This window comes from Pseudopipra pipra, chromosome 2 (assembly GCF_036250125.1).
Source record: "Pseudopipra pipra isolate bDixPip1 chromosome 2, bDixPip1.hap1, whole genome shotgun sequence".
NCBI lineage: Eukaryota > Metazoa > Chordata > Aves > Passeriformes > Pipridae > Pseudopipra > Pseudopipra pipra.
In genome coordinates, this window is record NC_087550.1 from 30,834,423 (window position 1) to 30,859,824 (window position 25,402).

The 25,402-nt window shown below is 43.6% G+C and overlaps 1 protein-coding gene across 7 annotated transcripts in view; it reads left to right on the plus strand.

Moving 5' to 3' along the window:
• Positions 1 to 25,402, plus strand: part of MYO7A (myosin VIIA) — a 105,202-nt gene that overhangs the window by 26,621 nt on the left and 53,179 nt on the right. For 5 of the 7 annotated variants that reach the window (XM_064644838.1, XM_064644839.1, XM_064644842.1 and 2 more), the window contains exons 3-7: positions 14,722 to 14,835; positions 15,849 to 16,001; positions 18,825 to 18,842; positions 21,676 to 21,860; positions 23,339 to 23,460. In XM_064644838.1, the coding sequence (XP_064500908.1) occupies positions 14,722 to 14,835; positions 15,849 to 16,001; positions 18,825 to 18,842; positions 21,676 to 21,860; positions 23,339 to 23,460 (592 nt within the window). The remainder of the gene's footprint in view (positions 1 to 14,721; positions 14,836 to 15,848; positions 16,002 to 18,824; positions 18,843 to 21,675; positions 21,861 to 23,338; positions 23,461 to 25,402) is intronic. The other 2 variants (XM_064644840.1, XM_064644844.1) reach the window with 1 other exon arrangement.

The following is a 25,402-nucleotide window of genomic DNA, read 5'->3' on the forward strand; positions in this document are numbered from 1 at the left end:
GAAAACGTCACCAGCTGTAAGTTATGAGGACTTCTGTTCCTGAACAGAAACTATTATAAAATTCTGAATGGAGTTACAGTGGGCTGAGGTTGGGAATATATATTGAATGTCCAGATTTGTTCAGATGCAGGTCTGTCCCACCTGGCATTCTGTATCCAAAATGACTGTTGGTGAACACCAAGGGATGAGTAAGCATACAGTGCTATTTCCTCAAAATATGTTCCTATCTTTCAGCTAATTTCCTGGCCTCCACTTATGAATTTTCAGCCTGATCATTTCCCAAGCCTGATTTATTTAGGTAGTAATTCCTAATGAATCTCCCTTCTAAGCACCTGTCCTGCTTCCTTACTTTTCTAGATGTCCTGTCTACCTCCATGGCTTTTTGCTGGACCTAGTCCCCACTGACTTTGGTTGATATCCCCTTATTTTTGGACTGGAAGAGTATTTTAAAGAAGTACCTCTACAGCCTCGTCCCGTACTAGCCATCCACGTGGCCCACTGGTGACAACAGGATGCTACCATAGATGGTTCTGTGGTGTGTCTTAACCTTGCACACCCATTTTCATGTACTGCCTGAGGCAATTCCACTTGCATCCTGATAGTATTACTCCCTTACAACTCTTCAAGGAAGAAGCAGGTGTCCTCCATCCTTTGCCCAGAGCCACTTTAGCGGAACTCAGGAGAAAAAGACGTTGGCTTATTTTGCATGCTAAAGAAGAAAGAACCAAGTGCTGCTTGTTTTTGAGATTAGGAAAAACACTATCTGGGACAGTGATTTACCTGCCATGACTCAGAAGCCTTTTGTGCAGACAGTGCAAAGGCAATGTGAGCAGTTTATGTGCATCTCCTACCACCCAGCCAGGCGTTTTATTGCCAGCACCATTGCTGGCAAATGACTCTTAAGGTCACACACTGCATTTTCATGATCTGCAAATCACTTTGTGAGGGCATTTTACTGCCCCCTAACCCCATAAAATTGCTAGATTTAGTGCGAGACAGACAGGCAGCCTTTCCCATTAGGTAGATGCTTGAAATTAAGCAACATTTGCATCCAGCAAAATGCAATGGAGGCATTAACTGTATTTCCATGTTTATACTGTCAGCCTATTCCTTACAGAAACATAGGCTTAATTAATATATCTATATGATAACACTCTTGCAGTCTCAAAATTAAGGCTATAGGGCAATTATTGAGTTTCTCAAAACAACTATATAAAATTGATGAGTATTCTTCACATGAATTTATTTCTCTTTAACATGATTTGGGTTTCCACATGAGCACCAATTAACTGTCTGCTGCTGAACAAGCATCTCTGCCATGCTAGGCACCCTGAAAACCCCCCCAACAAAACCAAAATTTTGGCTCCAAAATTGTGGTTGTATTTGTAATGCAACCCTTCTCAAACTGGGTAAAATGTGTGACCAAACCCCTTTGGAGGCCATATTCCCCTTGTGCAGTGTATGCAGAATGGACTGTCCATGTAATAAAATATCCATGAAGAATATAAAAAGTACCAATAATACAGGAATTATTTGCTGTGCCAAAATCATGCAGAGACTATTTCTCTTATTTCTCGGTTTTATTCTTCTGGCTACTAGAGTTCAGGGCATCCACATGAAAGCCTTATCCCACTGGCAATCTTACCAGCCACAATTCCTTGATCATTTCATGTAAGAAATAGGTCCAAATTCATTTTCTGATCTGTGACTTTTGCTTTGTTTGCAATGGCTGTTGATTACTTGGTGGGACTTGGATCTTGAAGCAGGTTTCTGAGTTTGTGTGTGTAAAAAGGACTGATGTTCAGGATCTGGTTCATGATCACTTTCTAAAAGCTGGGTCTCTTCAATATATGCCCAGCAAGCTGGAAACCATTAACTTGAAAGCTGTCCCAGGTTTGAAGGAATCCACAGTGCACATCTGTATGTGTCCTGATCCAACAAGTCAACTGTCTTGGCTACGTCTGCCAACTGCAACTGTGATTTGAACAGTGATGGTTGTCCCAATCTCTGTCATCTTGTGCCAACCTAAAAACTCTACCTCCATCTGTAACCTCTAGGTTAGGATTTGTCCAGCTGGACTTGCTGCCTGGTTCCTTCAGGTCCTTAATTAAAGTGGTTGTCGTCTGTTGTCCCTATGTTATTCCAAAGCCTTCTGGAATTTCACATACTGTTAGCATCAAAGTTTACTTAAAACCCATGGCGAAATCATGGGAAACAAATCTCTTGGTGCATTTGGTAATTCCAGAGAGTTACAGCAGATGGGGCTGGTATTGTGCTGCGCAGCTCTGCAGCTGGTCTACCTCCGCCATCGGAAGGACCCACCACCAGCAATTTGGGAAGTTTTCTGAAGTTTTCCCAAGGCAGAGGGGCTTGAAGAATCCAGGCAAATGGTTGCAATTAGCAACCTGATATGAGTTTCCATTTCAAGGTAGTCTTGTATGGATCCAGCTATGGAATCTTCAAAACCATGAAGCAAGCAATGAAATATAGATTATTTTTCTGGGTTTTAATAAATATTAGTATGATTCTTTTTGTTATTCATTTCATGATGAAAAAACATCCATGTATTTAGTTTTCTTCAATTTTTTTTCACAGAATCATAATATCATAGAATGGTTCGTGTTGGAAGGGGACCATAAAGATTACATCATTCCAACCCCCCTGCCATGGGCAGGGACAACTTCCACTAGCTCAGGTTGCCCAAAGCCCCATCCAACCTGGCTGTGAGCAATTCTGGGGATGGGGCAGCCACAACTTTTCTGGGCAACCTGTTCTAGTTCCTCACCATCCTCACAGTCAAGAATTTCTGCCTAATACCTAATCTAAACCTGCCCTCTGTTGGTTTAAAGCCATTCCCCTTTGTTCTATCCCTACATTCCCTTGTCAAAAGTCCCTTTCCAGCTCTCTTGTAACCCCTTTAGATACTGAAAGACTGAACAATCCTAAATCCAAGTTTTTTTACATCTTGGAGTATCTTTTCTTCTTTCAGAAGAATGCTACTTGCATTGCAGTATCTCTGCACCCTTGTGGCTGGTACCTAAGGAACAAAAACCAATACTAACATGTTTTGAATTGCATCACGAGCATAGCCAGTATGATTTGTTTATTTTCAATTATGCTTTCTCCTGCCATCCATTCCTCTCAGGGGTTGGCTTTTCAAACACACCTCTGGAGAAGTCCACTTCTCCCTTCAGCAGTCATATCACAAACACCCTCAAGATGCTATTGACTGAGCTGCAAACTGACCTTCCTCCAGACTCTCTCACTCTCCTCAGTGTTGCCGTGGGATTTATGTGCTGAAAAATCTCCCGGAGCAGTTAATTAGGGGTGAGATAAGAAAGGGTTTATTTTGCCAAGGCTAAAGATGTTACAAGACGCACACGCGTGTGCCTGAGAGGTTACATTTTATAATACCCTCCATCCAATCCCAAATGTGTCCACCCTGTGGCCTTTACTCTGGTCCGCCCCGGGTCCACCCCCTGAAAATGGGTCTGGGGTGCATTTCGGGACCCCCTGTTCATCCCATCTTCATCTCCCTCAGAGCACAAAGGGTACATAGTTACCCAGTTTTTGACCGTGTTCTGTGGTTTAGGCCCTGATATGCTGTTCTGCCAACAATCTAGGCCTTGCCTTGACAAAAGACTAAACATTTCTACTGGATTTGGGGGTAGGAGTGATATAGGGAGCATAGAATGGGGTAAGAGGGTTAAGGAATGTGTAAACAAGGGTGCTACAGAGAAAGGGATGTAAGGGAGGCTGCTTTTAGAGTCTACTTCCACTACTTATAAAACTTACAAGTCTTACAAATATTAGAAAAATTAAAAAACATTAGGGGCTTAAGGCATCATCAGTAACCCACATAACCCTCAGTGTATACACAAAGGTAGTATGTAAAAAGGGCAGATCTGCTCCAATCTGATGTGGCAGTAGGAAAAACAGCATTACTCCCCTTTCATTCAATATTTCCGAAGATGAGACATGCTATTTAAGTAGTGGGACTTGTCTAGACATGTCAGTGTGACTTTGGCTAATGCAGACCCTTAGCACAGACATGTTTCTGCTGGGAAAATTGCATTTATATGAGTATAGACTACTACTATATGGGAAAATAATATATTTGTACTAGGATTAAGCACTTCTTTGCACTAAGTCTACATCTCTGTTTATGCAGGAATAGCTGTGTAGATTGCAATAGTCCCACCTCTATTTAGTACACAGGAACTAATTGCAGACTAGGTCTCAGTGAGTATGTAAAAAGTCAGGGAGGAGGGAAGAAGAACCAGAAGTAAAGAAATTAAGTAGCAAGCATCTTTCCAGAGCACGGAAGATGAAGCTGAACTCTGAAAGAGAATTTGACAGGTTGCATGCAAAAAATAAAAGATGCTTTTATCACAGATAGTGGAAAAATACTCTTTGTTTCCCAAGGAATAAAATCAGCTAAAACAGTTGAATTCTTGTGGTGGTTTTTAGTCTTCTTTCAACAGCCTGCATGAGCCAGGATGACAAACATCCCTTCCAATTTACATTTCTGTGTATCGTCTTTTTTTTTCCATTTTTCCCCTTCATCATTACTGTACAGTGTAATTCAAACTGTGTCCTTTCTCTGAACCATTGTGATCTTGAAAACGCTGTTTGCTTCAGAGGCAGAAAAATATTGGGTAGATGTACCTATTTGCCTCCATCTGTTACCTAGTTCTGTAGCTCTCGTGCTCATCAGCTGGGATTCTGCTTTCATGAATGAAATCAAACAGTTCTTTGCCTTCACCCAGGGAATAAAGCTCATCCGTAAGTGAGGCAGAGCCTCCATCAGCTCCACTCAGTGATGCCACAGCAGATACCTGTGCAGGCAGCAACTTCACTCCCTTGGGCATGCTGCTAGCTCTGTGTTCATGGAATCACAGAATCATAGAATAAGCTGAGTTGGAAAAGACCTCTGAGATCATCAAGTCCAACCCTTGATCCAACACCGCTGTGTTCCTGTCTCTGTCTACCAGCTCTGGAGACCAGTTGTCCTGAGGACAACCTGTCTTACTGCTCTTGCTGCTCTCCCTGCTCCAGCACTAGGGCTTTGCTGTTTACATTGTGAGCCAGTTGAGGGACTAAGCCAGTAAAACACTTCGCAGAAACATGTGAAAATGTTGCTGCTGTGTTAATTCCCTGAGCTAGTTCACCGGAGGATCAAATCAAAGAAAGAATCACAGATCCTTTAAAGACCATCAGGTCCAATACCCCTGCAATGAGCAGGGACATCTTCAACTGGATCAGGTTGCTCAGAACCTGATCTTGAGTGTTTCCAGGGATGAAGCATCTACTATCTCTCAACCTGTGCCAGTGTTTCATCACCCTCATCATAAAAAAACTTCTTCCTAATATCTAATCTGAAACTCTTTTAGTTTATAACCAGCATCCCTTTTTCCTGCAAAAAAGGTTGTCCCCAGCTTTCTTGTAACCTAAATCAACCCTACTTCATCTTGAAGGTGTTCCCCTTGTCCTGTCACTGGAAAGTCCCTTTCCAGCTCTCCCTTGGATCCTCTTTAGGTACTGGAAGGGGCTCTAAGGTCTTCTGAGGACCTTTTCTTCTCCAGGCTGAACAACCCCAACTCTCTCAGCCTGTCTTCACAGTAGAGGTGCTCAAGTGCTCTGAGCATCTTCGTGGCCTCCTCTGGGTTCACTCCTACAGGTCCTTCTTATGCTGGGAGCCCCAGAGCAGATGGGGTCTCACCAGAGGGGACATGGGGGGGCAGAATCCTCTCCCTCAGCCTGCTGACCACACTGCTGGTGGTGCAGCCCGGGGTGCAGTTGACTTTCTGGGCTGCCAGCGCACATCACCCACTCATGTCCAGTTTTTCATCCACTATGTCCTTATCCTCAGAGTTGCTTTCAATCCCTTTATCCCCCAGCATATACGGGCACTGGGGCTTACCTTGACCAACACTTGGCCTTGTTGAACCTCATGAGGTTCCCTTGAGCCCACTCCTTGAGCTTGTCGAGGTCCCTCTAGATAACATGCTGTCCTTAAGGTACACAATAGAGTTTGGTATCATCAAAGGGATGGGAACAGGCAGCTGAGCTGTATTGTCCAACCACAGAGACCTGTTGGAGTCAGCATCCCTCCCAAACAATGCTTAGAGAAGGAGATGGCGTTCCCTTGGTCCTCTCTTCCTAAAGCTTGCAATACAGAGCAACGTTCATTTATAGGAAAATGTCCAAAATCTTTAATTCTGGGTGTGTAAGGGCAAGGGGTTTCCATCATGCCTGCCGTTGCAAACTAGGGAGCCTTTAGCTGAATCCTTGTTTGTCTAGGGAGAAGGGGTGACTGTTGCTGGCAGATTTAGAGCAGATCTGCAAGCTCCCTGTGTGGTACCAGGGCAACCTCTCCACTCCTAGGGCCTGAAGGAATATATCTTGATCTAACAGTACGGAATTACATGCTCCCATCCTAAAGTGCTCACCGTCTGATTCCTCTGGGCTTTATTTTCCCTCAATCTGGTTTTCCAGATTTGTACTTCTTATGAATGCTCTATTATCTTCCTTTGGATTTCTTCCCTCTGCATTTAGGACAGGACCCAGCCACAGGGCTAAAAGGCTCAGTCTTCATTTCCTGTTCCACTTCTGCATTTTAGAAGATTTTTCAATCACATCTCAAGCAGTGTCCATCAGCTTTTTGTGTGAGACCTGATATGCAGGGCTCTGGCACGGCATTTGGGTGGGTGACACCCAGAGACAGCCTAATCTGCTTGTAGCATCAACAGATTACTGGATTCTCCACCCATGACAGTAATGCCATAGGAGTCACAGATTAAATCTTCTATTTCCATGTTTGTCTGCATGCTTAAAATCCACTCCTGAGCCAAGAGGTCCCAAGTAGTCAACAACAGGCTCCTTGCCAAAAGCCAGGGAAGAGGTCAGGCATCACTGGGAGCTGAGCCTTGTTACACCACTGGATTGTGCCCCTGTAAATCTGATTAAATCCATCATTTTTGCTCCCAGAGTCTTTGACTATCCCTCAGCACTAAATGAGAAAATGTTGGGACATGTGCCACGTTTGTGGGAGAATTTTTTCCCTACTATCAGTATCGAAGTTACAGGGTGAGTGAGCAGTGCATTGATTATTGAATTATTTAACAACTCCTCTTGCATCTCTTCCTTTGCTTCAGGAAGCTTTTGTGTGTAGCATGTTACCATGGCTGACAGCTGCTGCCTGATGCGCTACAAGAAATTATGAAAAGAATCTTATTTATTTATAGAACAGAAAAATTATTAGGGTTACCATCTACCAGCATGTGTGCTTCTCCCCTATGTTATTATTTGTTATTAAGTAGAGATTCAGGCTTTTTCTTCCTTTTTCACCTTTTCATGATGATGGTGTCAAATGCACAACCAAAGATGTGTGCAAACAATAGAGATGAGCAGTCCTGATTCTCCCTTGAGTTACGCAGATGTGAATCCAGGCGAACCTCCATTAAACTGAGTAGGGTACACCCATGTAATTGAGAGCTGAACTGAATCAGAAAGGTGATACCTAGAGGTGATGATATGTGTTTTTAGTAGAGCACAGACATTCTACTGCCTGAAGGATTCAGGTAGCCGTTGAAAGTCTGAACTGGCATAATAAGCTGCAGTCTGCTCTCCAAATCACGTTGAATCTTGGAGCTGGGGGAATGCCTGTGTTTGCACTGGTGTCTGTGTGCACTAAGGATCTTCTGTTTCAAAAACGAGCAGTAAGGGAGTAAAGGACTAAGCTCTGGAGACCTGGACATGTGATTGTACTTGTTTCTATAAGAAAAAAAAAAACAAACAAAAATGCCTGAACAGGTTAGGTTATTTTACATCACTTATCAGAGATATGGCCCACAGATAATATTTAGCAGACACAGTGCATCAACGACCATTCTACAGGGTACCGTCCTTCTTATTTTAGAAAAGTAAGTTTAGCACTGCAGGGAGTAATAGCTGGAGCACTGCTGGCCTGAGTCCACAGGCAGCCTCTGCTAACCACCAATTTTTCCATATCCTTCAGCAATTTACCTGAGTATCAGCCCTTAGAGTCTTTCAGCATCCATGCAAAGGGTAGGAGCCACCTTAGCTAGCTTTGGACACATGTGCTGCGGTTTTGTACCTCCAAACTGTCCTCTTCACACACTCCTTTAGGTTAACATCATCTGACCTAGTTTGATTACCTTCTTTATGCAGTGGTGTCTCTTTTTTTCCCTTGAATGTAGGATAGGATAGGATAGGATAGGATAGGATAGGATAGGATAGGATAGGATAGGATAGGATAGGATAGGATAGGATAGGATAGGATATTTAAAAGGGATGATCATCTAGCAAAGGTCTGCATGTCTAGCTCAGAGGTGAACACAGACACTGGTCAAGTTGAGTCCCACCTGACCTGTTTCCCTGAATAACCTAGCTCTCCGGTGCTAGCTGCAAAATAACTGGTTCAAGAACACTTCTTCAGCCCTGGCAGTATCTGATGTATTTTCTTTGGGGCTGAAAAACAGACTGGGGTAAATAAAAGCAAGCTTTCATTAAATTAGGTGGTTCACCTGCTGTGAGGGTGCTTCCTGCAGGTGGAATCTCCCTTCTTTCTCCAGCAGTGAGGTCCATGCCACTGTGATAGCATTTAATGGGAGCTCAGATCTCAGCAGCAGCATAAACCTATTGCCTGTGTCACCTCAGTTCCTTAGGATAAACATTTACCCCCGGTACTATGCATGTGCACAAGGTGTGTCACAGCAGGACCTTGATCTCAGCTGTGACTGCTGCTGCAGAGGTGAGTAAATCATCAGAGCAGGGTCCAGCATGGCTCTTCTGGCTCATATTTCTATCTCTGCAGTGAAGAGTCTAATGTTACCCCAGGGAGCTGTAATCTAAACCGGATGGCATTGCTGATGGGCTGCCAGCCAGCTAAAGGTTTATTTTCCTCCACCGTGTCCCTCCCCTTATTGTACTAAGTGTGTTTATTTGTTTCCCACATAAGGCATAGCACGTTCCCTCAGAAAAAGCAGGCTGATAGGAAGCTTAATGCTGTTGCTCTGCCCCTTGATGAAAAGAGAAGAGAGGCTGTTTTCCAAGCTGGGTCATCGGTTCCAAGGAATGAGGTTTACCGTTTCCAGGAGGCAGCACACTCAGGCTATTCAGACAGACCTCACTGCAAATGCTATCTGTCTCTGGTTGACACGTGTGATTCTGTCTAAGAGTCCCCAGAAAATCTCCTGCTAGCAGAAGAGCAATGCACAAAATATGTAGTGGAAATGTGTGAAATTACAGATCTTCAGCAGCCCCAGTGTCAGGTAAAAAATAAGCGCACCCATGTAATAGGACTGCAGAGGCTAGATTCAGCCCTCCAGGCTCCCATCTCACTTCTTTGGGTCCTATTCCAAGGATAACCTAGAGTAAAACATTCCAGGCCTCTATTCCTTAGCTTACTCTTTGGCAGCATACAGGGATACAGTCTCAGAAATATGGTATAAGGTGTAGCTGAGCAATGATCGTATTGTCTGCTCCAGTGTAAGGTGAGATAAATACTCCAGCTGCTCTCTCTCAGATCTGCTGCTCCCACAGTGTTCCAATTTCCATGGCACAGCAGTGAGGAGGTGTGTGCTGGTGAGCAAAGAGCATCCATAGGACCCCACTTAAATCCAAAGCCCCCATCCTACGGGTCCCTTTATATGTATTTGTTCAATCCTTCCTTCCACATGCATCCTCCCATTGTTTTTTAGCTTTGATTTGACAACTATCTTCTACTTTCTAGGGGAGCAAAACTGCAGTCATTTACAGCACTGTATCTTCAGGTCATGCTGGAGGTAGACATCTCCCATGCTCCATTCACTCTATGTCCCCTTCTCCCTGCATTACTATCACATCTCATGTACATTTTTCTTGCTCCTTTGGTAGGCACCCATCTTGATAATCTCTTGCCTGGCTTCTTATCCGTGAGACCGTGTCTCTTCCTTACTTCACCTGCACAGCTACAAGAATGATAACCTTTTTGTTTCAGGGCTTTGTCATACACCTTAAACCTACAACGTCACCTGCCCTTTGGGCAAGGATTTCCTCACTGTCGTCACTGCTGTTCATGAATGAGCAGAAGTAGCTCAGTATGAGTTTGATGTACCCATCATCTACTGTTGTCCTTGGTGATTGTGTCCCATCAGGGGGACCAATGAAGCCTTCCTTCATCTGGAAAGCTTTCCTACAATTGTATGGAATCACAGAATTCCATATGGAATCCATATCCAATCATTAAGGTTAAAAAAGACATCTAAGACCACTGAGCCCAACCATTAACCTAACACTGCCAGGTCCACCAATAAATCCTGTTCCTATGTCCTCTTCTTCCTGGACAAATGGATTCAAAACCCCATGTCGTCAAGTCATCAGTAGAATTTTGCATTAAAACACTGTCAAATGAGAATGTCTTAGCAGCTGAACCGTTATCTAGTCATGCATTGCTCTGGTCTGTATAAATGACAACAATTTAGATTCAAAATTTTTAGGGAAGAAATCAGGGCCCAGCTATAGTGGTCTGAAATTCTCCAAATGAGCAGAAAAGCCTTTCCTAGATAAAAATGAGAAATCTCAATTGTATCTAAGATAGGACAAGAAAAAAGAAAATCTGGGGTGACTCTAAAATGCTTTGTGCTGTTCTGGTTGGGCCAGCAGTCCTGATTAGCCCTTACTAGAACAGTCACCCTATAAAGAAGGAGGGATTGCAGAAGTGGGTCTGTGGAGCAGCCTGGTGTAGAGTCAGTGTGAACTCATTATACTTATGATCCTTGTGTTCAGCCCATTCTCATCCACATCTCTCACCTATAGGCACAGAGGCTGTGCTGTGCCAAACACCTTCCACTGAATTATTTAAAATTCAGTTGCTATGGATCTACTGAAGGCGATCAGTTTAAAGAAAATGCAGATGGCCTCTGGTTTTGAGTTCCCGCTGTGCTTTGGTTAATTTGGTATGTAAAGGTATTAGGTTAATTAAATGCCATGTGTTGCATGGGGACTGACTGCATTTGTGGATTAATAAGTATCCCAGTGTGTTCTGTGCTGAAAGTCCTCAAGCTGGCAGACGGTTATTTCACTAGGAAAGGAAGGTAACAGAGACAAGTCACGGGGAAAGGAAGAAGTTTCCTGTTAATCCTGCAGTCATTTTTCCAGAATGGGTTGTTGCAGTGTCCTTCAGGTCCTTGACCAAGTATCAGTCCTTACTGGAGAGACTGGAAGAATTTAAGTGAAGAGAAGCAAAGTTGTTCAGTTTGCTTTGAGACTCCTGCAGTGCTGTTCATATACAGTGAGCATGTCAGCTGGCCAGTGGAGGACCATGGCTGGTGTGTGGAAATTTTTCTCCTAGGAGAAGATCTTTACCAAGAGCCATACTGTGAATCAGATCAGAGGGTGTGATTCACACAACCAGCAGGCATAGTCATGTTGCAGGACTAAAGCAAACCAGCCACAGGATTCTGGCATTCATGGTGGAATACACGTAGAAAGCAGAGAGAGGGACAAACACCACTGCTAAGTTTTGGAGATGTTGAAGAAGAAGAAAGTCGTTTTCATGCAGCCATGCCCTGAGGTGGTGGAAGATCAGGAGAAAGACCAGGGCAAATGGACACTACTCCGCAATGTCAACCAGGTCTTGAAGCCCACGACCATTTTAGCGGTAAGATAGGGGGTCCTGAGCCCTGAGCATGTCTGGGAGCTTTCAGGCTACTTTGAAACCTGTCTTGCTATTGATGGGATCCTTATACTGCTTACACCAGCTTCTCTCACCTTTCTTTTTTGTCCCCATCAAGCATTGTAGCTCCCCAGCAGTGAACCTTCTTTCTCTTCACATTTGGAAGTTCCTCCTAAAGATCCTCTTTGTGAATTGTGTGGGTCTGTGTGTGTACCCATCACGGTGGTGTATCCTCCTCTTGCGCTGCTATTTGGTTGTCACTGCCCATAGCTTGTGAGGTCGTGAGGGTCTGCCCCAGAGCATTTGGAAGGGCGCTGGCACCCAGTGGCTGAGTTGAGGAGGAAGAGTTGGACCATGTTGATACTGTAAAGGGTCTGTCGGTGTTCTCACTTCTCCAGTAATCTGTCATGTGTATTGAAAAATAACTGAGGCATGAGACAGGTTATGCAACTCACAAGCCAGTCTGCCCCAGCTGGCAAATGCATGAATCACCCTGATTTGCCCTGAAATCCCCAATATATCTGCTGTTTAGGGAGCTGATCTGAAGGTGATTGCATCAGCAGAAGGAATATAACTGACTTCCATGGGGTTTATGTCAAATTGATTAAAGTCGTAAAAGGAAATAGGTTAGCACTCTCAGTAAGTGATGTTATTTTTTAAACCCCTCCCAGCCTTCCTGACCTTACCAGCTTAACCCATCCCATAAGACTTTTTTCATCAGTATTAAGAACTGCACTTTAATGGATTTAGAACGAAGCAGTTTGTGGGGACGGGTACTCTGTGTATTAGGCAGAGAAAGCACAGAAGTTGTCTTAGTGGTAGTAGAGTATCAATTTACCTTGGGTAGAGCAGAGTGCCTTTTATCTCAGCTATGTGGTAACAGAACATATGAAGCAGAGTGCTTTTACAGATATTCAATATTAGAGATTTTTTTCTAAAAAAACAGCATTACAATTAACGTTTTCTTGATTAAGAGCAATTTTTACAGACCTGCTGAGGTGTCAGAAAGGTTTTCTAATGAGCAGGGACTGAGCAGCCCGGCTCTTCTCTTGCTGACACCTTGATCAGGTTACCTGCCCTGTGCATGAATTTGCCCAGTGATGCAGAGAGGATGACGGTGCTGAAGACTCTGAAATGTTTGAGAGCGTCGGATCAAAGCTAAGAAATAAATATTAATATAAATGGATTTATAATGTATCTACTCCTGACAGTGCATTCATTAGTTGTTTCTTTTCCCCATTTTAACACTTGAGTTATGAGAAGTGAAGATAAGACAGGTAATGAGAAAAAGATATGAATATGATATTTTTATGAGCTGGATAAAGATATAACAGAGCTGTAGCACAACCCTCCAACGAAATGAAAACTCAAACTAAGGACTGGATCCTGAGCTCCATGTAAGCAGGATGACTGTATTGATATCCTGCTGGAAGCCAGGGTGGAGTCTACCACAAAATGGTTGGGGATGCCTAGTGTGTAATGTTTCTCCATGTGTGAGTCCCTGAGTGTAACCTTACATCCTGGTGGCACTCACAGGTTAGTATCTCTCAGAAGTCTTAGTGAATGATGACTTGGATGGTGATGTCTCCAGTTCCCACTGCCCAGCGTGAAGATGAAGGTTGTTCAGCAGCCTTGGGTCAAACCAAATCTATAAATATAGTCTGTCCACAGAAATGATTGATAGTGGATGCTCAGGAAGGGGTTATATCAGAGCACATGCAAAGTGATACCTCCTGGTTTTCCCTTCTCCTTCTCCCAGCAGTTTTTCAGGACTTCAAAAGGTAGATTTTGCATTGTGCTTAATAGGTACAAGTGGAGCTGGTCCCCAGGAATGTGGTGTTAAGTGGGGCTACAATTTCACACATTAAGCTCAGCTGCATGAATGCAAACACACCTGGCAACTAGATTGCTCCCAATTTTAGTACATCTTCACATTGAGAATAGGGGTGGAAAATAATTCTGCTTTGTTTCGGTGTGGGTCCTTCTTAGGGCTTTAGTTTGGAGTTATTTTAGAATTTGCTATTGTATTGAGGAAAACAGCTTCTTTAAAAGCTTTTTTTGCATTTGAGTAATTTAATCTCCACAGAGCTGATAAGCAGATAGTCCCTGCCCAGCAGGACTGACAGAGGTCTGTAGGATCACCAGTGACATGGTGAGTGGATAGGGGTTAACTGCTTGCTGTGTCTTCCAAAATGAAAACACAGAGGTCTCAACTGAAAGAGGTGAAACATTTGAAACATGTAAAAGGACACAACTTTTTGTAGCTAAATTCTTCCTTTGGGATTATGGATGCTGAAACTTTGCAGAGCTTCAGGACTCAAGTGGACATACAGTAGATAAAATCCACTGAAAAGTGTTAAATGCAAACATCCCACCTACACATCACTGTAGCTGGGAGAACTGAAGGAGTACATATATCTGCCTCTCTGGTTATGTTCTTCACTCATCTTTAGTCATGCCCTTTTCAGCAGTCTGCAGGGTATATTTGATAGCAGTTATCTGCAAGGAAGAATTGTGCTACAAGCCTCCAGATAGGGCTTAGCAGAGCTTAGAACCACCTCCTAAATGTGACATTCTAGGTTTGTATGTTACACAGAGGAAAACCTCTGTCTGGGTGCATTTTTCTGCCTGTATCGCTGCCCTGTAACCTGTTTCTGCTCGATGCATTCTGTGACCAATAACCACTCAGAAGCTTGAGAAACAGAGAAAGAGTGCAGGGGGTGTATGCTGTGTGGACATGGCTTGCTGTTGATACCTTGCAGTGGGTTTCATAGAATCATAAAAGTTGGAAAAGACCTCTGAGATCATCAGTCCAACCATTAACCCAGCACCACAGTGTTCACCACTAAGCCATAGCCCCAAGTGGCACATCCAAAGCATCTGCTTTCCTGAGCACATGTGAAAAGGGGTGGTTTGTGGTTTGCAAAGGAAGTAATTTGACTTGTACTAATGATTTGAGTACCAAATGTCAGCAACTTCTATCCCAAGGGATGCTGAACTTTCTGCAGCCCTGAGTGTAACTATCTTCTCTTTGATTCCAGGGGGATTATGTGTGGATGGACCTCAAAACTGGACGGGAATTCGATGTTCCCATTGGAGCGGTGGTTAAACTGTGTGACTCTGGACAGATCCAGGTTGTGGATGATGAAGGCAATGTACGTACAAGGGGTTATGATGACCCTTCTACAGCTCTATGGCCTGGCTAGGCCAGGGGTCGCAGGGCCGTGATGATTGGCTTTGTTATGGACTTATCACGTGTCCTGTCAAGCCACTTGTGCCATAGTTTTCTATTTGTAAAAACAAGATAGTGTTGTGTCCCTACTTTTATGGCTGTACTGGGAGTGCAACATTGAGAAGCTTCTAGAGTACAGTGGTAACAGAAACCCCCAAAATGCATTTAGATAGTGCTTTGAACAAACCTACCTCAACCTCCTGTTCTTGTGCTGTTATCCAGTCCTTCCTAACCTCCTACCAATACCACATGTGCCCAAACACTGGTTTTCTTTCAATTTCTCACCTCTATTTTTCTGCAATGGTAGCTGTTTTAGAGCAAGATCTATATCACAAACAGAAGGTGTCCTTCATAATTTTAGTTTTTTTCTGACTGAGATAATTGTAACTGCTCTCATTGCCTTCAAGGATAATAGAAAGAGATTTGGTTTAGCAGGGTCCTTGTGTACAATTCGTAGTGGCTTTTGAAGCCCTTTAGAAGTGGTTAGTCTAAACAACACTCTGCCAATAAAAGTATGATTTTGCCACCCCTGACCATCCCTCTCTCCTTTTCTAAATCATCTTCTCTCTTCTCAACAGTATTTTGTGGCTAAGTGATGTAAAAATGTAGTTGTGAAGGGAAAAACAAATCTGCTATTTGTTATAAACTCCCCTAATGTGCTGGATGACTGTACTGCCCTGGAGGAGGCTCCTGCCAGGATGGCTCATGTCTCATGTCTCTTGCTGCTCCAATAAAACTCCAATAAAAAGATGTTTTCCTTCTTCTGTTATGAATCTTTCAAATTAATGACTACCTTGCCCCAGGAATAGAAGCTGTGGCATGTGTGCTGATGCTCTCCCATGTATGTTCTTCCATCTGGTCCTTATGTTTGGGGTGGGCTGTTTCCCAGTGGTCTCTCATTTGACTTATCTCTCTCTGTCCTTGCTCTCTTCTCAGGAGCATTGGATTTCCCCACAGAATGCCAGCCACATCAAACCCATGCACCCCACCTCCATCCATGGAGTGGAGGACATGATCCGCCTGGGGGACCTGAATGAAGCAGGAATTCTCAGGAACCTGCTGATCCGCTATCGGGAGCACCTCATCTATGTGAGTGTCCACCTTTTGTTCTGTGCTCCACCCCCCGCTCTCCTTAGCACTGGGGAACCCATGTGGGAGAAACTCTGATTGAACTGGGTTTCTATATTCTCTTTGTTGCAAGTGGTGGAGGGATTCTGACTTTAGAGAACACATTGCAGAGCTTGTGGATGCCCCAGTGAAAGACTGCATGGGTTAGGTAATGGGCAAAGTCCCTGTCACCTGGCTGTACAGCCCTTGTAGAAGTTTTGGGGATGTGCATTAACTATTTTGCACATAGGATAGCCAGTTCAACTCAGGCCTTTTCCCCTGGAACCATTAACTCATTCAGCCTAAGTGGGTGAAGACAACTATTTCTGGAGGTGGAAGAGGTGAAAGAAGGTTGAGGAGGTGCATGCATGAAATAACTGGGAACAAGGGAGTAGGCAAACTCCCAAAACAACTCTAAAAAATCTTCTCAATCTGTGTTTATGACTTGTTGCTCTGGGTTGCCTGGGATCTGGACAGCTGATCTCTGGGGACAGCAGTGTCCTTCCTTAGGTCAGCTCAGTCATGTCATGCCCAGTGAACCCAGTGCAGCCTTGCCAACCCAACCAGACATTCATAAATTGAGGGTTTTACAGGAAGCCAGTCAGAACTGCATCTCTTTTCTGTGATAGCGTTGCAAAGACCACCTGCTGTGTTGTCTTGTGCACATTTTTTGGACAGAAATTCGAAGTGTGTGTTGTGTTTGCTGCTAGCTAATGTACTGAAACAGCCTTTGCAAAAATGGAAAATTTGGTATTCCTTTTAAATCCTACAGTTTTCAGATATTCAGGTAAGTGCCTGCTGTTACTTTGAAGGCTTTTTCAAAGCCATCTGGGCATCTAATTTTTAAAAGGCTCTAGAGACTACTAGATTTTCAGGCCAGAGGGAAATGCAAGACAGTCAGGTTTCCCAGGTAGCAGAAGCTAACACAGCACGGCCAGGATTTTATTTATTGAGTCTGCTTATTCTGCTTGATTCTCAGTGCCTTTTGATAGGATGGTTTTGGATTAAGCTGGGCAGTAATGGAGAAGACACCACAGTTACATAGACTATTCATATGATCGAGAGCTTCTTGTCCCAACTCTGGAAAACACCCCTCTCTCCTCAGAGATGGAGTCAAATCCTAGAGGAAGAGGACACAGCTGCTGAAAAAGCACCCCTAAGTCCCCAAAGCTTGGAGGAGAACAGAGATCCCCAAATTCATCTCTCACTCAGGCACCTTATTTGTTGTGCATGATGTCTAAGTCTCCTGTATTGTCAGTTTAGAATAAAAGAAGCATGACCAGAAAATTATTCACACATTAGATTTACTAAGTTTCTCCCTGGAGCTGTTTTTAGGGAGACAGAACCATTTATAATGATAGAATAGCAAGTTAGCAGCCCAAATTCATGCTTGAGGTAGTGTCTCTGTGTGCACTGAGCATCCATGGCAGTCACCAGAGATATCAATGGAGCGAACAGAGACAAGTCTGCCTTTCAGCTACGTGAACAGAAGTGCCTGTCAGATTAAGTGGTTGCTTTACAGATGTCTGGAGCTTGGATATCATAGGAAAGTTTATGCTGGAAGGAAAGTTTAGGTTGGAGATCTACAGTCCAACTTCCTCCAGCTCAAAGCACATCCATCTTCAAGGTTAGGTGTAGTACTTTTGTGGATAACTGAATTCAAGCAACCTGAATGTCACCCAAGAAGTACAGATGGCCAATAATTTATGGCTGATTGGCTCATTCAGGAAACGTGTATTTATCCACTGAGCATTGCACTTTTTTCTGCTGCTTGTGGGCACCCTGCAGTGGCACAAAGTGGATTCGTACCACTCTCCCTGAGGAAGTTTGGATCGTGTTGGCTGTTTATTCAGTGGTGTCCATGTGTCTCTCCTGGTGTCCCCATGCCATCCGGCAAGCGCAAGTGACCAGAGATACTCAGATATAATCTCATGTGTGCTATATCATATTGCCTGTGAATACATTGAACTCCTTCATAAAAGCTCTGTCTCTGAGCTTCCTCACCAAGCTATTCACAGGCATGCAGGGACATTATGAGCACAAATATGCCCCAGGCAAAGCGTTGTTTGGCAACATCATACTAATAAGGACTGATGCAAAGGGCAGCTTCTAATCTGGAGGCAAGCGTGGGTGGTGATTTGGGCTGAAGTGACTCAGTAAGGTTTCTTTACAAGTTCTTCTGGTCTCATAGTGACAGTGTCCTGTGTCCTGCAGAGCTACTGCCTAAGGGATGGCCGCATCCCACATTTGCATCACAGAGGTTCCAGGTTACTGTACTATGATTGCTCCACACCACTAATGGCTTTAGAATGCCAGCACAAGAACCTGGGCACAGCACAGCAATTAGTGCAAATCTCAAAATCAGAATAACACTCTCAAAATTACAGAGTTCTGTATCTGATAGAAAGGCACGTAAACCACCTCTGTCTATGTGTGTGTAGTTGGAGGCTCAGGAACCCAACTTTAGCTCTCACCTGTTAAGAGTGATGACACTAGGAGGAGTAGATATGTGTTGGATGTGGTAAGTATTGATGGCAGTTTTGCAAAGTACCATATAGATGCCATGTGGGAAAGGAATACCCAGTCTCCTGAGGTGTTTTAATCTGTAGTATAGTTTCTCTGTCTTAAATATGGTGAAGTTTCACTGCTTGAGAGGATTTCTGAGCCTGCTGAGTAAAGGGTGACTTTTCCAGTAGGACTCCAGTTCCTCTAGTTTCCTCATGTCCTTAGCTTTGTAGAGGATGTAGTTTTGCTCTAATAAAATATAATTTCCCTTTTTCTCCTCCCTCACTTTTTACTCATAAGACAAACTGCGGCGGGAGGGTAAGTATGACTCTTGGCACTGTCATTTGCAATCATTGTCATGCCTTCCACTGGATCACTTTTTTCTGTTCACCATTGTGGCCTTCTCATTTACTTTGCACCACCATTGCTGCTGCTTCACAAATGCACTGGCAGCATCATCCACTTTTGTGCAGAGCTTGACCCTCATGGCGAAGTTGTGACACCTTCTCAGAGCTGGAAGGTCCCCAGCATGTGAATGTGGTTAAAGCTTTAAGAGCTTCTCAGTAATGACCTTAACTTGAAGGAAAGAAACTTCTGCAGCAAAGTAAGAAAAACTTCAATAAGGGCTTGTTGCCTTCAGTTTGGCTTGTATACTCTAAGAGAACTGTGCTGAATAGCAAGAGAGTCTGGTGGGGAGTTTGGACTCGTGAGTAAGGTTAAATCTCTTTATCTGGAGATGAAACCAATGCCTGCTGCTGCTCTCTAAGGGCTGCCAAAATGCAACAATGTTTGGTAGAGCTTTAACCCCATAACAATCCAGATGAAGACAGCCATGGTGTTCTGGGTAGCGAGGGAAGCAGGCTCAGAAAGGATTTGTTTGGGGCTAATTAAAATGTAGGTCATGCAGGCAGTAATGAATTTGCTCTGGGATGTGGTTCCTCTGGTCAGTTATGGCAGAGTCCCTGCTATTAGTAAAGCTTTATTTTCCCAATAGAGAGGGTCTTTGCCATCCCCCAGCAATAGAAACAAGGGAGATAATATTTTCTTGGAAGTGCCCTTTAGCCCCGCATCAGCAGAGTGGACAAAGTTTTGCATTCTGTTAGTTGTGAGAACTGGGGAAATTGCGAGTATTTATCAACTAGGAATGACCTACAAAAACAAGCAATAGTACCAGAGTTCATGCTGACAAAGTGTTTTGTGGATCACAAGGGAAAGGTCAGTGAGAGCATCCAGAAAACATTCCTGTCACTAATGGTTAACACCTTTAAAAGTCTCCCTGGCTGCATTCGGAGCAGGGCAGACCAGTGTGACTGAAATGCAGGGATTTCAGAGACCTCTGCAAGGAGTTAGTCTTTTTTGAAAAGAGGCTCAAGAAAGATGAGAAATGTCCCTAAAATTAACCTCATAATTAATTATGAAGAAAAAACCAGTCTTCTAAGTATCTCAGCCAGGACTCAAAGGAATCTTCATTAGGGATCTTGGAATCATAATCCCACTCAAATTGAGCTCACACCTTTTCTGAGCACTAAGGTTAGCTGCTCTGTCCCCTTTGAAGGCTTCTCTGGGACTTCTCTGCTCCCTTTTTTCAGTGATGTCTTTTTCTAAAGTCCAGTCTGCATGATTTCACAGCCAATTTCTACCCATTGGATTTGTGACCATATTGTTCTTGAGCTCCGAGTGCTCTTTCCCCTTACTGGCATGTGACCCCTACTACAGAGAAGAGTAACATGCCCTTTCTCAGTCACCACTGTACAGTCAAACCTCACCCGGGACTTAACAGGCAGTTGCTCTCTTGTTTTGGCCGTGAGACTAGAAGGTGAGGAGTCCCTAATGCTTTTCAGCATCCCTACCATGGGACACAATTGCCATCTACTGGCTGCCTTCAGGAAGCCTGAGCTTGTGGCAAGCTGGTTGCATAGATGGTGGCAAACAAATAATTCTTTCTCTTTCACACACATCCTTACCTGTGCCACTTTGCTGCCTTGTGCCAGAGTCTAACTGGTTTTAGGCCACGCAGATAAAAACCCATAAGGATTATTTTAGTGTTGAAATTACTTTTTTTTTTCCTGAAAAAATATATGGAGCACTGAGAGCACTTTCACAGCTGTTTCCACCAGGAAAGGAAGGTGGGATTAGTCTTGTAGCTTTAGTTGCCAAAAATTAACCTAGAGAAGATGACTTGGCTCCTCTGAAGTCACTGAGTGAAAGTAGCCTTCATCTCATGGCCCTTGGTTAGGCCAAGGTGGAGGCCTGTTGACTCACCTACTCTAGACATTAACTTTTTAGATAGATGAAATAGGGGAAGGAGATCCTTATTCTCTGCCTTGAGCTTGGGATGTGGTCAAACCTCCTAGCCTTCTGAGGAAGATAACAGAAGTCACAAGCCCTTTGGTGAGAGGCTTGAGAGAAATGGCTTCTGGAAGGGCAAAAATTAAAGATTAAGGTACTACAAAGGATTTTGCTGCCCAAGGCTCAGGACAGCTTTGCTCATTTGAGTGCCACAGAGAGCATGGGATGGACCAAAGGCCATTTCCAAAATTTCTGAAATAGCTGAGAAGGGATATGTTAGGAATTTGTGAGCTCTATCTACGCGCACAGAACAGGGTTTAACCTGAAGCATGGAGAGGTTTGATTAGGCAGCGATAGTAGAGAAGAATGTATTGCAGAGGGAAGTCTAGCAGCTGTTGTGGATTGATAAAAGAAGGTTAGACAGACATCTGTCAGAATGGTTTGGATCCAGCTGGTCCTGCTTTGAGATATGGGAATGGTCCTCAGGTTTCTTTCATCTCTAGTTTCTCATTATTTGTGCACTGCAGTAGATGTGCATGGATATGTGCTCGCTCTAGCAATATTTCTGTAAATATGAGCTTGACTTGAAACTCTGAATCTTAGCTGAGTAGCATCCAAACCATGAATTAAGGTTTGAGTCCATGCTGTGCATGAGCAGGGCTGAGTATGAACTGATTCAGATAGTTTGGGACTTCTGCTCCAGTTTTGCTCCAGGCTCCACCCCGCAAGCAACTCTGACTTGAACATCATCTTTCATCCAGCTTTTAAAAAGCCTTTATTTTTCTGGCCACCATCCACGCTCCATCCAAGCTACCAAAGTCTCTCAGCTACACCTCACTGTCCCCATGTGCTTCTCCTCCAGACATACACTGGTTCTATACTGGTGGCAGTAAACCCCTACCAGCTTCTACCCATCTACTCACCTGAGCAGATACGCCTGTACACCAACAAAAAGATCGGTGAGATGCCACCACACATCTTCGCAATTGCTGACAACTGCTATTTCAACATGCAGCGCAACAACAAGGACCAGTGTTGTATCATAAGGTGAGTTTCCAAATGGGCCATATCCTGAAAACAGATGCTGAGCAGATGCAGCGTGGGTGATTTGGAACAGCTTATCAGATAGAATCAGAAACTGAATTAGATCTTCTGTCCGTGTATTCCCAGTGCTAAGCTGGTCAGCAGTCATTCTGTTTGCAGTCATTCTGTTCCTAGTAAAGGTGCTTTATCAATCCTTTGATATTTACTGTTACAGTCCAATAGATCTCATATTCATCTTTAACCTCCCCTTTTAAATTTAAATTCAATACTCCTGCAGACTTCAAAGATGCAGAGATTTATACTTTTTGCACAAGGAAGGGCCGGGGACAAGGTTGATCACTGGACCTGTGGTCATTAACGCTGCTGCTGAGCTGGTGTCTCCATGCTTGGCTCCACTCTGGACTAATAAACCTTGGGCACCAACAAATGTGTAGTCACAGTTACAGGTACAGTTCTCTCTAGTATCTGCCCCAAATGATGGTATAAGCCGGATTTGATGTTCTCAGCCCTTCAATAACATACTATCAAATTCTGAACCCACAGGCAGTCTTTGTGCTTTCTGGCACCCCATCTCTCTAAGGCATGCCTACCCTAAGTTTCATTGAATAAAAAAACATAACTCTGGAACATCCCATGTGCAGTATTTCACGTACATAAGTCTGAAAAGGCCATTACACAAGGATTATTTTGCAGGTCTAAAAAAGCATCATGTGGGACCCAGAGGAGAGTCAATGCAATGTGCCAGTGGCCTGAGAAGTGAGGCAATTCACCCATGGGGCCAGGGCTGGATACACAACATCAGGAAGGTCTATTTCAGTCACTTATTTTGGCTGTTCCATATATCATACAGGTCAGAGACTCACACCAAAAGATTTCTGACCAGTTCCTTCTTCTTGTATTATCACAAGATAACTGAAGTTATCTTTCAACGAAGAGAAAGCTTGAGGAATAACTCTTGCTTCCTGTCCCATAAGCTTCTTCTCTCCTACCTTCTCCTTGTTGGAACAAGCCTCAGGGACCTGTGGAAGCTCCTGCTGTTAAAAGGCTTTATTTCACAGTCTGCCTTATTTTGACATCTTATTTTGATGATGTCTCATGGGAACAGCTAGACCATGGATCACAGACAGGGTCATGGTCTGGTGATCATACCTGGAAAAGCACTCCCTGAAAGTTGCTTTATGACCTTCTTAGTGCTGATTGAATTATGTCATTTGCTGGGGAGACCCAAACCCAAGCAACAGCTTGGGCCAAATGGAACACAAAGCAAATATGGATCTTGGCTGGAAGCTGTCCAGTACCATGTCGTAACCTTTGTCATACAACCAGTCCTTGGGGTGCTGGAAACACATCCTTAGTGGTCTCATCCTGCCTCTGCTAACAGAAGAGACACAGAGACAGCAGTCCCTTTGGAGACAGAGAGAGGGACATTGGCAGGGATGCAGCATGGCTTTCACTGACCTCCACTCCTGTTGTCTTTGCAGTGGTGAATCCGGAGCAGGGAAGACAGAAAGCACAAAACTGATTCTGCAGTTCCTGGCGGCTATCAGTGGTCAGCACTCCTGGATTGAGCAGCAGGTCCTGGAGGCAAATCCCATATTGGAAGGTGAGGCCTCAGATAATAGAGGCATTTTTTTGCTGGAAAAAGCAAAAGAAAACAAAACAGAACAGATTCAGGAAACACAAAATGTGACCAAATGTAAGTCACTTATGTCATACTTGGAGTTCAAAAAGTAATAAAACTAAAAATTTTAAAAGTCAAAATCAATACTGTATGCTTTTGATAAACAATATATTCGGTTTCTTTCCATCTGAATTTATTTTTCACAAGATTAATATTCTCCGATTTGGGCTGTCAAATTTTCCATTAATATTTTTGACAACTGTTGTTGAAAGCAAAGCATTTCAGCTGACCAGAATTGTTTTTTCAATTGTTTTATTACTTAAAATTGAATTAAAGAGTGTTTTTCCCACTTAAAACAGTACTTTTTCCTTAAAAGAATTCAAAACAAAAACCTGAATTTTACCCAATTCTCTGTGTAGTCTAGATTTCAAAAATGCTGATCAATACTTTTCTGAGTATCTGATGTTCAATCAAAGCTCTTTTGAAAAATCTTATCACCTCTTCCGTTGCTGGAATTACTGCATGCAGAGCACCAATATTGTGTCACTGCTGCATTCAACTAACTATATACTTGCTTGGTTTGGCCATAGTTGCAAAAATCCTATTCCTATTCTTTGATGGTTCAATAAAACATCAGTTTTATAGAACCAGAGCTGCACAACACCTTGTGCCGGCCATACACAATAGCAAACCCCACCTTTTTTGTCCAAGATCAGTGAATGGCAGCATAAGGCAGAAAAAGAAATAGAGGAAGTTCAAGAAAGAACCAGATAATGAGAATCAGCTTGTGGCCTTAATAGGATCATTGGCAAGCTGTTACTGTGATCAACCCCACTATTTTAATTGGATGTCTGTAAATTAAATAGGTGATCTGACCCTCTTGCCCCAGCATGATGCCAGCTGGACCTTTTACGTTTATACAGAAAAATCATTTTCCTTAAAGAATAATATTGGTGTTGTTCTTTAAGGATAGGAGTTTGATCAACCTTGTGTACTGGAAGGCATCCCTGCCCGTGGCAGAGGGATCGGAACTAGATGATCTTGAAGGTCCCTTCCAACCCCAAACCATTCTATGATTTTTACCTCCACTGCTTGGTAAATAACCCTCTAGGAATTAACAGAAATGTGAATATTCAAGCAGCTTTCCATGCATAATGTTAGCACAGCAGACAGGCAGATTGAGTTTCCCTCCTATATACTCTGTTGGAGCTTCCTTCCTTCAGTCATGGAATCAAGATGCAGCAACACTCTCAAGGGCACTACAGGGCTGCCTGACCTCTAGTGTGGGAAAGCGTTGTGGTGCATGACATGCACACGGGGCATTTTCAAATATGCACTTAGTCACTGCTAGGATTCAGGGAAGAGAAGCTCTGTATTTCAAATGCACCTCCATCACCTGCCAGAAATCCTGGAGCATAAACTCCAGGGTGTGCTGGCCAGGGCACTCATCCAAATCCAACAGAGGATGGACCCTTTCAGTGTACAGTCTGTTTACAGGGAGAGGTCCCCAGCTGGAGGTCAGCTTAGTCCTCTGTGTTTCCCTTTTGGATGAGCTATTTTCTTTCCCTCTCAGTCACCAAATCACTCACCAGCAGCTCTGTCATTTCCTGCACAGAATCACCTTGCACGCTGAAGCCTGTTTTGCTCAACTCTCTTGTATTTCATCAGCTGCTGCCAAAATCCTCCTGCCTAGCCCTTCTTCCTGGATAAAGTCAGCCCATTCTGAAGCCTTCTCTGTGCCTCTCTCTGTATTTCTGAGGACAGTCATCTGAGATATTTCTTGTTTCCCCACACCAAGATGAAATTGATCCAGCTAAACTTAAGGGAAAGCTTTGGGACTGTTTTTTACCTTCTCAGACTCACTCTTTTGATCTTTTTTTTTCCCATTATACCACATCCATGATTCTTCCTGCATCAGATCCTC